Below are 13256 nucleotides of genomic sequence, written 5' to 3'. Positions count from 1 at the left end.
AGCAGGGCAATGGTCTTGCTATTTCCCCACTCCAGTGAAATGGACTAGCAAAAGGATCTGAGTCTCCCCTCCCACCTCCTTTACCCAGGTCTCCCTTTCCACTCTCCTGTGTGTAACCCTAACCTTGTAGACCGCTAGAGCATAGTTTCTTAACCAGTGGTACGTGTATCCTCTAGGGGTACCCGCAGGAGATGTCTGGGGGGGCACATCAACACGTGAAATTTGACAAAAAATGTCTGGGATTTTGCCCTACAAAGGGAATCGGAGAGGGGGTAGTGGCATGTGGCTGTGTAATTGAATGTTCGGAGGCACACACCCGAACATTAACAGCCGCTCATTTTTCCCAGCACTGGTGGGAAAAGTGTCTGGCTGCAGCGAAACCCAAGGCAGTTCCAAGTTGGGGGGTAGGTTTGAGCGGTGAGAAAAATCACTTCCATGACCGCCTCTCCTAGTTTGCTTCCTCTCCAGCAGCCTCCCTGAGGTGCTCCAGCAGGGAGGGCGGCTGAACCTGGAGATGCGCATTACCCCCACCCCTGCCAGCTGCTCAGTACAACGCATCCCTATCACCCCTTCCTCATGACACCGTGAAGAGGAGCTGAAAGGTGCTGAAGTGGTACAATAAGCTTTGCTTCAAAGGACCCCCCTCCCGAATCTCTGGCATATCGAGGGGGGGCAGTTGCTGACGCAGGCTGAGGTGGGTGTGCACAGCCCCATCCGGAGAGCCTGGTGCTGTTGGGCAACTTGCTCCCTGCAGACAAGCTGCTGAGGTAGGGTTACCAAACGTCTGGTGCCTGGCTGTGTGTGTGTGTGTGTGGGGGGGGGGGGGATTAGGTTAAAGTGGGGGAAGGGGAGCCGGGGGTATTTATAATTTTTTTAAAGAGGTACTTTATTAAAAAAGGTTGAGTCACACTGAGCTAGAGCATGGGCCAAGGTGTCCCCACTCTGGGGTGCTCTCCTCTCACTGGATGTTCCCCGGCCCACTGATGAGTACATACAGTTCAAAGCAACTACAACTGATTATTAAATTAAATAATCAATTAAAAAACAATCAATCAATTACAAAAATGACTGGAAAGCACATCACTCCCTCTGTGACATGGAGGCCTCATGCACAGTGTCTGAGGAGTGTAAGGGCATTTCACAGTCTGTTCCTAGCAGGTCCCAGCCCTCCTGGCTGTGCTGAAGGCCCTGGTAGTGCTGCTGGTCAGACACTTGGTCTGAGTGGTAGGACCCTTCACCGCAGCATCAGTCCTTCCCAGTCTGGCCTGCAAGGCCCCTTGCGCTTGGCCTCTAGGGTCCCCCCTGCTGTTCACTGCTCCCAGCTCTAGCTCCCCTAACTGCTGTGCTGCCTCCAGCTCCTGGGCTGCTTCTCCGGCTGCTGCCCTGCCCCCAGCATGGCTCCACTGCTGGGCTGTTTCTCTCTGGCTGGCATGGCTCCCCTCCCCAGTTCCGCTCAGGCACATAGTCCCTCCTTACCTCAGCCTCACTCAGACTGACGCAGGAAAATCCAGCTCATACGGAGGACAAAACGCTCCCAGCCTTCTCACTCCCTTATTGGCCTGCTTGCCCTGTCAGTCGGCTGAACTGGAGCTCTGGCCTCTTCCCATTGCTCCTGCGGGCTGTCAATTTCAGGAGTCTGATTTCTTACAGACTCTTCCCCTTCCTTTTGATTCTGGGAACTAACCAACTAAAAAAAAAAAAACCTGCTAGCTTTCCCTTCACTAGCTTCAGACGGAGTCAACAAATTCCTGTGGGATTTTTTTTTGAACCAGCATTTTTCAAAGGAAAACTATGGGCCTGATTTTTTTTTAACTTGCTCTGGCCAAAGTAGAGGCTGAACTATGGTCTCTGCAGCCATTCTAATGTGTTTGTGCAACATTAGCAATCGCTCTCTATGGGGATAACTACATCTGTTGCTTATGGCTGTTCTAGTGTAAACAAAACTAAAAAGGTCAAACTGTCCACATTTTGCTTACTGAGTCAAGACTACTCATGTGAACAAGGTGAGCTAGATTTGGTTTGAGATGTATTTAAATTTCCAAGCGATTATTTAAAAGAACAGCATAAATGATTGTTCAGTTATTGGTCTTTTCTAGGTCAGTAGGGGCTGCTGATTGCTCTGTGATCTTGGATAATTTCTAAGGGACATTCTGTGGCCTCCCTTGTCAGTTTACAAAATTGGTGTTAATGTTTATTCTGAGAGCAGCTGGTACAAAAGACAAGACAGTATATGATCCAAACCACTACCTGTATGAATTGCACAAGTTTGTCTGTGATTAGGAGTTAATTTAAACACCTTGCAAAGAAACTGACTGGAAGCAAGCTGTATGTAATGGCAAGAAATTCTGGAATGCAAAGAAATGGGGGTGTAATAGGGAGTGACTCCATCACATTGCCCTAGTTTAAATTTTTCAAACCTAGTCTGGGACTTGATCCAGTCCTGACTGAAGTCAGTCAGTCCTCCTGTTGGCCTTAATGGGAGTTCCAGTGTACCCAAAATGCAAACATGGTCCAAATGCTACTCTGCACAAGTCTACTGAAGTCAATGCCACAGCAAAGCAAAATTTGGGCTACTCTTTTTAGACAGAAGTTGTTTAGTGCAGGGATTTTCAAACTCTGGATTGCAGCTTGTAAAGGCAAGCCACTAAATGGCCATGAGATTCTTTCTTTACCCACGCCTCTGCAGGTACGGGCGATTGAAGCTCCCATTGGCCACAGATCGCCATTCCCAGACAATGGGAGCCGCAGGAAGTGGTGCAGACTGGGACACTGCTTCCCACAGCTCCCATTGTCCGGTAATGGTTATCCATGGCCAATGGGAGCTGTGATTGCCCATAACTGAATAGGGAGAGGTAAACATAGCTTCCTGCAGCTGCTTAGCAGTTTGCCCTTCTGCGTCACAACCCAGAGTTTGAAAACCCTTCTCACACTGGCACATGTTATTCTCATGTCAGTGATTCAGTGACTATCGCTTACCTATTTAACTATGTAGATCGTTTGTTGCTGTAATACATTTTTTGCTATGGTAGTATGATTGCACAATGCTGTTTTCTCCCAGCCAATATCAGAGAATTGTTGCCAATGTAAACTAATAAGTAAGCTGGACTTTGCCACTCAGTCTCTCTCTCTCTTTTTTTTTTTTTTTTGAAGTCCTTCAGAAACTTGCTCACAGTATTGCATTTACCATTGAGCTTCAACCATGATCACGTTCCAGCCTCACATAGATGCTACGTTTCTTATTGTTTTGGTCTTTCCGGCCTGTGCCTTGGACAGCTACATTGCAGCAGTGTATGAGCACTCTGTTATATTGCCAAATGTCACTGGGAGTCCTGTTTGTCCTGATGATGCTTTGATGCTAATGAACAAAAATATGGATGTTTTGGAGGAGGCCATCAAAGCAGCAGCCCAGCAGGTATTGTCTCTTGATTTTCTTGGGTATTTGTTTCGTTCTTGCTGGTAAGTGCTCAGTTTAGTCTGTTTCAGCATGCACACATCATTGTGACTCCTGAAGATGGCATTTATGGCTGGGCCTTCACACGAGACACCATTTTCCCCTACCTTGAGGACATTCCAGACCCACAAGTGAATTGGATTCCATGCACTGATCCTAAAAGGTAAAGCTTATGCAGCTTTAAAATGGATTAATAATAAATGCAAAAACATTAGCTGTCTTTTGGCTCCAAGATCATTGTGCACAACAGTTAAATAACCTAACCTTTAAAATGTCCTGACTAACTGCACAGGTATTTCAGTTAATGATAAGCATTTTACCAACCAGGCACTTATCAAGATGAAGTCCTTTGTTGAACAACAGTCCACAATTCTGGGTGAAAGGTTGTAAGGCGACATCATCATTGCTGCTGCTAGACTTTGCCAATTCCCATTTGTAATCTTTTTTTTTTTCCTGAGAGTTTATCAGAGTTTGATAGGGGATGGAGATGTGGTGTGGAGAGTACCTGAGTGGCAGATTTCTAAAGAACGCTTAGAGTGCTGATGGAAGTTGAGTTGATAGCTTTATTACTACTAGTAGCACCTACAGATCCCAGTCAGAACTGGGATCCTACTACAAGCCTGTCTGCACACCAAAGAGGTTTTTCAGCCTAAATTAAGGCAAGGCACAAGTGGCAGGATGAGGGACTGGCAAAGGGAAAGATAAATGTAACTGTGATTAGAACACAAGGCAGCATAGGCAAACTACAGATACAATTTGCAGAGGTTTTATTTTTCTTTATAAAGGTATTTTTAGCAATTTACTATGGCAGAAGAGGGTCTGGAGGACCGATTTCAAGAAAGACTGAGTAATGGCTTTACAAACTAGTTCAGCCACAGTCCTAGGTATAAGAGGCAGCATTGAAAATTGTTTGTGGGAGAAATAGGTAACACTGGTTATTAAAACTGGCATTGTGGATAGAACAGAGGCAAAGGGGTTTCATAATAAGATACGAAGTGCAGATATGGAGCTTTGTTTGGGGCTAAGTCCTGAGGCGATAGATATGTTTCCAAAACCTGTGTGCTTGTTGTGCAGAAAGGGGAACCAGTAAGAAGGGGAAGTCATGTCATAGCAATGACTTTCCCATTGAAAAGCAACTCATTACCCATTATCAGGTTGCCCAAGTCTATGTTGCTGAAGACAGAGTTAAAAGTTCACACTATAGTGCAATTGTGAGGAATGTGGCGAGGCGAGGCGGAGCACAGGGGGAGAGAGAGGTTACTGAACATACTGGAAGTGTATGAGAGTTTTGTATATAGGGGTGGAGTCTCCTAGGCTATGTCAGCACAGAAGCTGGAAGCGTGCTTCCCATTGCTGGTAGATAGACATGTGCTAATTCTGCTTGAGCTAGTGACCTTTAAAAGTAGCAGAGTGACCACAGTGGCATAGCAGTGGCTTCTTCTAGCCTCTCTCAGACATTCCCAGGGGTGGGGTATGATTGTTCTCCAGTGAACCTGCTGTATCACGTGTGGTGTGGGGGACAGTATGTTAAAGTACCTTAAATGGAGCTTTCAAAGTTTTGTGGGGGGTGAATATTGCTCTTCCTCATCCATAATTGTTATTTAATTATTTGTGTATGTTTGTATGGCTTTTGGTACATAAATGGATTAGCATATTTGTGAAAGGACTAACTTTCATGTTAGTTGATGGATCTCACTTCTGTCAGTTTTGGATGTGTAATTTAACATCTCAATGAATATATAAAGGGAAAATGTTTTGAGTGTTTAACCATTTGCTAGTAAGTGGCACAACAGAAAAGTCTCTCTCTATTCTTATTCATTTGAAGGGACAGAGGAAACAATTTCACTATTTTGAGATTAAATGAATTTTGGATGTATTTGCAATGATGCCCCATAAACCATCATCCTGGCTATAGTTTTAATTGTTTTTTATAATGCATTATATTTATAGTGACAGGTAAAATTTTCAGGCAGATGTTTTGAAGATCATTGTAAAAACTGGCCTGGTTAAAAGAGGTTCCCTGTCTATGGGCAACTTGAAGAATAAGGAAAGCAGGCTCTGCATCTCCATTCCTTCCTACAAAACAAAAGCATTGCAATGAGAAGGAATCGAAATGCATTTCTTACTGTTAAATATTTGTACAGCAGTACAGATTTGGATGACATTTTTTCAACAAGGAGATGTTTAATTGAAAAATGCATTTTTTAAGTACTCTGAAACTATCCACTGACTCAACAAATAATTCCACCTAAGAAAAACAAAATATTTGTGATGAAGTCAAAATGTTTCATTTCTCCTTTTCATTTCAAAATAAATTAAAATGTGGCCAATTTAAAAAACAGAGAGAGAAGATGAAAACACATACACACACAAAACCCCAACTCCCCCAACCCAAAATCCTGCATCAAAGTTTAAAAAAAAAATCATTTTGAATTGGCTCAGAATTATATAAAAAACTAAACTATTTTAAAACTGATTTTAGTGTTTTTCAATTTGATGCAAAATTGAGGAAAACATTTTATTTCAAATTTAACTGAAATATCCATACTAAATTCAACTCTACAGTAGTGGTCCCTGCCCTGTTTCAAGCAATTGTGCTAGGTGCTATACAGATACTTAGGCGGAGGCACAGCCAGTTCCATGCAGCTGACATTCTAAGGCAGGGATGGGGATCCTTCCACAGTGGGGTGAGCCAGCACTCGTGCTGCAGAGACCTGAGGGGGAAGGGGACATCCGAGGCTTGGGGATTCAAACCTGCCATGCAGAAAATTGCCACAAGTCAGATCAAATTAAGGCAGGGACTAGATGCGGACGGACGGGCTGTAGGTTCCCTGCCCTTGTTCTCAAGCCTTAATCCTGTTACAGTATCATTGAGGGCAGACCCTTCCACCCATGCAGAAGTTCACTGCAAGCAAAGGGCCGTCCAGGAATTCTGATAGTATGCCTGCACAGCTCCAATAGCAGGATTAGAAAATAAGCAATATCTGTTGAATATCCTCCTAATACTCATCTGGTCCATTACAGCTGCTTCTCTAAATGCCAGTGTTCCATTAAAAGATTAACTTTGAAGAGTATTTTCTCATTTTTTCAGCTTTGAATTTAGTTTGATCCTGGACTGTTTTTTGTTTTGTGCATTTTCCTTTGGCCAAAATTGAACTAGATTTGCTCCTGCACCGGTGCAGGAAAGGCTCAGCTGCATGGCAAGAGACAACGCTCTCTATGTGGTTGCCAATATTGGAGATAAGAAACCATGCAATTCCAGTGATCCTAAGTGCCCCAGCAATGGTCACTATCAATATAACACTAACGTTGTCTTTGATTCAGACGGGAAATTAGTGGCACGCTATCATAAGGTAAGAAGTGACATTGCACAATTCTTTTCTGTAGGCCTGGGAGGGAAATCTTTTAAGATGCCATCTTTTTAAATTTGTGTTGGATGGATGAGTTGAAATAGGGTATGGGAGGGGAGTGCTGTTGTAATGCTGACAGATGGAACCAAACCTGGGATGGCTGGAGTTTAGTGCATGAGCCTCATTTGAGCTAAAAGCCAGCTGGCTCCCAGCTATGGCTGGTGAACTCATATTTTCCTCTGTAGGTGGTCTGGGTGCCACTAGATGGGATAGTACACCACACCGAGAAGGTATATGGGTTACACTGTTAGGCTGAAAGGTGTTAACAGCTGCCATCAACAAACTGTGCTTTGATCTACAGACTGTTGCAAAGGTGATTAAAGCTGTTAGCTCTGTTAACACTACATCTTCGTTTACTTTATCCCCTTGTGGTTTGCCTGATTTTCACCAAAATCAATAGGGTTGTGCCCACTGATGCCTACCACATTCCCTGACATTTTGAAGTTGTTAAAATATGGTATTCAAAAGTTATCACATAACAGACAGAGAAACACCATTATGTACATTCTATATGGCTCCCTTCAGCCAGTTATTAGGACTTGGAAGTATGTTTATACTTCAGTAAAAGATCTACCTCACAGGCCTAGGGCTGACCCAAATCAGCGGACTCACTTAGGCATCGGGGGCTGAAAAAAATCACAATGCAGACATTCAGACATAATGCACAATGAGATGTGCTCCTTTGCAGGCCTTTAGGCTTAGGCTCTTGTCCAAGCCCAAACATGTACGCTGCAGTTTTTATCCCATGGTTTGTTCCTGGGTTTTTTATTGGGGCGTAGATGCACTTTTTCCAGTTCAATATGAAGGGTTTTGGGAAAAAATTAAAATGCAAGTTACTTTTAGAAATTTTATGTTTCTAGCAATTGCATTAGGTATATCTTAACTCGTTTCTTCCCTTGTTGTCAGTATAATCTCTTTATGTCAGAAACTCAGTTTGATTACCCTAAGGAGCCAGAGCTTGTCACTTTCAACACGCCCTTTGGAAAGTTCGGTCTTTTCACTTGCTTCGACATACTTTTTCATGACCCAGCTGTGACGCTGGTGAGCGAGTTACAGGTGGATACTGTGCTGTTCACTACTGCTTGGATGAATGTCCTACCACATTTAACTGCTATTGAATTCCACTCTGCCTGGGCTATGGGGCTGGGAGTCAATTTCCTTGCAGCTGATACACACAACACCAGCATGGCTATGACAGGTAATTTGATGTTTCAGATAAGATGAATTATCTTTGTAATTCTGGATTTTTGTTCTCTCATCTCTGAGTTGTGCAGCATAAAACAGTTTATTTCTTCTGAAGCTAAAAACGCTTTTGAGCCCTCTGTAGCCTCATTTCTAATTACAGTATTTCCCAGTGCCAAACGAGGGCCCAGAAAAATTCACTGAGGTTTTTTTTTTTGTTTACTTCTTGTTTTTTTAATTCCTCTCCCCTTCCTAGCTCCTCCAGAGCTTTCTTAGTTCTCTTTACTGACTTTCTATGTGTGAGCAAAATCTTGTACCTCCTTAGCATAGCTTCCCTGGTGTGATTCTGTTTGTCACTAGCTTTCTTTCTTCATCAGTCAATCCCTTAGGATCATGTTTCAAGAGCTGTCACAAGAACATTGTTCTTTTAAAACAATATGACCTTACATATACTTAGAACCATACATATGGAATATGATCTTTTAGCCAAGGACTATTGTTTGCACTTTGAAAACTATTAGATCTCATACTCACAGGCTGCATCTAGACTGGCAAGTTTTTCCGCAAAAGCAACTTCTATTGCTTTTGCACAAGAGGGCCAGTGTAGACAACGCGGTATTGTTTTGCGCAAAAAAGCCCCGATCGCAAAAATGGCGATCGGGGCTTTCTTGCGCAAAACCGCATCTAAATTGGCACGGATGCTTTTCCGCAAAAAGTGCTTTTCCAGAAAAGCGTCCATACCAATCTAGACGCTCTTTTCCACAAATGCTTTTAATGGAAAAACTTTTCCGTTAAAAGCATTTGCGGAAAATCATGCCAGTCTAGACGTAGCCACATAGTATTAGAGCTGGGCCAGCAATCATATTCATGTTGTCTAAAATACAAGGCATGTCTCCCAGTTTCGGCCTCATCTAAGATATAAGGGCTTGTCAATCTATCAGACAAAGGTAACAAGATACAATGGGTGGAAGTGGAAGCAAGAAAAATTCAGGTTCGAAAGGAGGACTTTTTCTTTTTAAATCATAAGGGGTGATTTATCATTGGAAAAATGTACTGAGGATTCGGATGGATTCTTCATCACTTGGAATCTTTAAGATTGGATGATCTCAAGAATATAGGCTTTTGTTCATTCCCAGCTGATGAACAAATTAAAGAATGAAAGTCTATGGTTGGAAGGAGCCCAGACTAGATGGTGATAATAATAATGCCTTCTGGCCTTAAATTCCATGAATGAATAAATATGGGATGCCAGTCATAGGATTCAGCTCATACACAGAAACTCTTACACCGAGCTGACTGGGGTGTCATGCTGAGAGCATCTGAAATTTTGTCCCTCGTGATCCATTCTGACTGGCAGAAGTGCAGGGCTTCAGGAAAGTATATAGACGTGTCATGGAATCTATTACTCCCATAAATGTATTGGGCCTGTTTCTCTCCCTGATTTGGCTTTATTTGGTCAGCCAGATTCCCCTGATGTAGAGTTCTCGACTGGGAAAAAGCCAGAATAGCCAGCTCTACGTCATTCCCCTCCCAGCCCTAGGGTAGGGCTGGAGGGTGAATGTGTTGGGCTGTGGCCTATCATTAAGCCTTTTTGCTCTGCAGTGGACCAGGTAATCAGGGAGCCATAGTTGGATCCCTGACTGGATTCCATGCTGCCATGTCCAGCTCCCTTCTGTTGTGCTGATGAGATCTGAGCCACGATTGAGAATCTGGCACATTGTCTCAATAAGATCACTATGGTGACCAGATGTCCAAGTTTTATAGGGATAGTCCCAATATTCAGGGCTGTGTCTTATATGGGCACCTATTATTCCCCCCATCTTATCCCTATTTTTTTACACTTGCTGTCTAGTCACCCTAATGCACCCTGTCCCTTCTCTGGGAATTGTAAGAAAAGACTTGAGTTGTTAAAGGTTTAATTTGGGGGGGGGGGGGGGGGTAATTTTTGGTTATGTTTTAAACATAGTAGTAGAATAAACAGCACTGGGGAAAATGAAAAGGCCAATATCATCCAAATGGCTGATTCTTTTGGACTGAAAATGTTGCCTGTCATGCACAGGGAGTGGTATCTATGCACCTGATGGACCCAGAGCATTTCATTATGACATGGAAACAGAAAACGGTCACCTACTGGTTGCAGAGCTGAGTTCACATCCTCGTCTGTCTCCTGCCTACCCTGCTGCTGTTAATTGGAGCGCATACGCCAAAAGCGTCAAACGATTCTCATCAGATGACCATGATTTCAATGGAATAATTTTCTTTGATCAGTTCACTTTCACTGAACTCTCTAAGCCTGAAGGAAACCTTACAGTTTGCCAAAAAGACCTTTGCTGTCATTTGAGTTATAGGATGGCAGAGAAGCAAAAAGACGAAGTTTATGTGCTGGGTGCTTTTGATGGCCTTCATGTTGTTGAAGGACAATATTATTTGCAGGTAAAACTTTTTGGGGGGGAACATGTGAAATACTTCATATATAGCTGGTTTGTTTAGGAGGCTACTTTGCCTGGGATAGTCGTTTGGATCCCAGGAAGAAGAAAAGGGATAGTGGTGTTTTCTTGTATTTGGTTGTCAGTGATGAGTTGATGCTGGGATTTCTAGTGAGTCTGCTTTGCCTAAAGAGCAAGTCTTGGAATGGCCCTGGATACAAAACTTATAGTTTGTGTGAAAAGAGGGAATTATTACCATACAAAATCAAATTAGTCCACAATAGACTGGATCTTTGTATTTCCCACTCCTTTCTTTCTCCCCTCCTCTTCCCTTCACCACTTGTCCACTGTGGTGTCCTCAGGAGGATAAATAGCAGAAAGATATATTCGGGATGCTATTAGAGATTTTCAAAATTCCAATGCAAGCAATCTCTTTGTTTCTTTCATAAGGGTTGATCTTATCTAGTTCTGATTTGTTAAAGCTAACAATTGATCGCATCCCACTGACAAGGGCTTTTACACTCAGTTGAATTCAGAAAGACAGAGTTTAATTTGCCATGTCATGTCAGTGGCATTTACATAAAGGATGAAAGTTTTATTTTGCTCTGTTGACCAAACATTTGGGAAAGACAGCACTTCCTGGTAAACCACTATCTTGCTAGAAATATTTGTTTAATCATTACCTTATATGGACTGTTCTTCGTTTTCTGAACAAATTGATTGCACTAATTACTGATAGGTCCTTTTTAAAAATTACTTTCCTCTGCTTAGAACCAGTTATGCTAGCTGTCACAGATTATAATCCATCGCCTTATGTGTCGATGTTTTAGACACCCTACATTTCTTCTGATACATTTTAAAGTCACTTTGATGCAATCAAAACTCTTGTTTGATCCTGTTGATAAAATTTTGGTCTTTCCAAATGTCTGGTGGTGTGGACCAAATCTTTTAATTCTTTACAAAACAAGCTCCAGCAATTTATGCTGCCTCACCTTGCCTTCTGCTACACATCAAGACCAATCTGGAGGGATTGCCCCTGGGAATAAAAAGCTAATTCAGTCTTTGTGCTTTCCTTGGTATCTCTGCTGATAAATCCAACATAAGAATGTCAGCTGGAGTATTGGCTTTACTATGTAGGCACCTCTCCACCAAGAAATGGATGGAAACATCCAAATTAACTTCTGGTAGACCACCAACCGGTTCATTGACTGTGTTGTTGACAGTGTGTAAGATTGCCTGAGCTCTCCATCAAAGAACTTGGTTTAATTTTATTAGTAAAAAAAAGTCAACTATAAAGTGGAGGAGTGGGAAGAATGACTGGAAACTGTAGAGGGGGCTCTTAGGGAGAGTATGAGAAAGGGTCCAGGCCAAAGGTGTTGACTTTTAGTTTTCTGAGGGTGTGCCACCCTCACTGTCCCCCAAGGCTCCAGCCTCATTCTGCCTCTTCCTGCCCCCACTCCTCAGGGCCTATCCTTTCTTTGCCCCTCTTCTCATTCCACCTCTTCCCATCCCTGCTACATTCACTCTGAGGGCTCACCCCCCACTCTATCCCTTTGCTCCACCTCTTCCTGCCCCCTTTCTGAGGCCCTCACCCACCTACTGCTCTCCACCTTCCCCCAGCCACTAAACAGCTATATCTGGTAGATGCTGAACACCCACTTTATACCAGGCCTGGAGCACCAAAAGAATCAGTGCCTATGGCCCAGGCAATTGGAACAGTCTAAAAAAATGAAGGGAGGGGAAGTGTCAAGCAGGAGCAATGGTATCCGGTGGGTGGATAGTTCTGGAAAAAGCAAGAAGGCAAAACCCTGCTGGTAAAGAGAAGCAACTACCTTTGTGTGCACCAGGTAAGTAAGGAAGAACAGTGTGGAGACACATGCTGGGGACAGAAGCTGCAGGGCTGGAAACCCTTTGGATGAAAAACATTATTCCTGATGCACCTCCTTAGTGGATTGTTGGCATAAGACTGGAGCTGAGTCAGTACCATCTGGTCTTGAGGAATACAAAGTCAAATTTTACTACTAGTAAAAGTTCAGATTGTATTTTTACATTAAGAGTCTCCTAAATGTGTGGTTTTTTTTTTCCTTTTTCATAGATATGCATACTGCTGAAGTGTGAAAGCACAGACTTGAAAACTTGTGGGCAGCCAGTGGCTATTGCTCAAACTAAGTTTGAAACTTTCTCTCTCAGCGGTACATTTGGCACTACTTATGTCTTCCCGGAAGTCCTGGTCAGTGGGGTTCAGTTGGCACCTGGTGAATTTCAGGTAAGAGGAGGTCTTTGAGCTACTTCAAACTAGATTCCCAGGCCCTCATAGGGGAAAGGAACAAAATATTGCAACAAAGTCAAAACAAAGCTAAGGCAAGCTTGTTAATAATGAAAACATGTATTTAGTGCCCTTTAAGTTCAGTAATTGGCCTCAAAGCAATTTGGCTTTACAGGCGATGTTTTCAAGACTCTTCTTAAACTGTTTCCTCAACATTTACCTTATAAATCTGTTACTTGTGCACCATATAGTACTGCTTGTTAATGGTATCATTATCCTCTTCAATTAGGTATTAAGTGATGGACGTTTGATCAGTCAGAATGGTACATCTAAACCAGTTTTAACAGTGGCACTTTTTGGGAGATGTTATGAGAAGGATCCACCACAACCACAATCAACATTGTTATTTCTGAACAACGGTGCCGCATAACACATCATCTACAAAACAATAATCACTGTGTTTGTGTTTTCTGTTACAATTGTGCTTTGTTTAGCAAATATAAAGTAAGAAATCAATCAAG

The 13256-nt window shown here is 42.8% G+C and overlaps 1 protein-coding gene across 1 annotated transcript; it reads left to right on the top strand.

Annotated features, from left to right (window-relative positions):
* Positions 1–1726: 1726 nt before the first annotated feature.
* On the top strand, positions 1727–13256 carry LOC102445936 (pantetheinase). The gene is made up of 8 exons (XM_006136251.4): positions 1727–2003; positions 3151–3412; positions 3484–3614; positions 6612–6804; positions 7768–8059; positions 10103–10476; positions 12565–12735; positions 13025–13256. Exons 2-8 carry the CDS (start codon positions 3200–3202, stop codon positions 13163–13165), a joined length of 1515 nt encoding a protein of 504 aa, XP_006136313.1. The 5' UTR covers positions 1727–2003; positions 3151–3199; the 3' UTR covers positions 13166–13256.

This window comes from Pelodiscus sinensis, chromosome 3 (assembly GCF_049634645.1).
Source record: "Pelodiscus sinensis isolate JC-2024 chromosome 3, ASM4963464v1, whole genome shotgun sequence".
Taxonomy (NCBI): domain Eukaryota; kingdom Metazoa; phylum Chordata; order Testudines; family Trionychidae; genus Pelodiscus; species Pelodiscus sinensis.
Note: the sequence above shows the minus strand (reverse complement) of the source record. Positions and strands in the feature narration are given on the sequence as shown.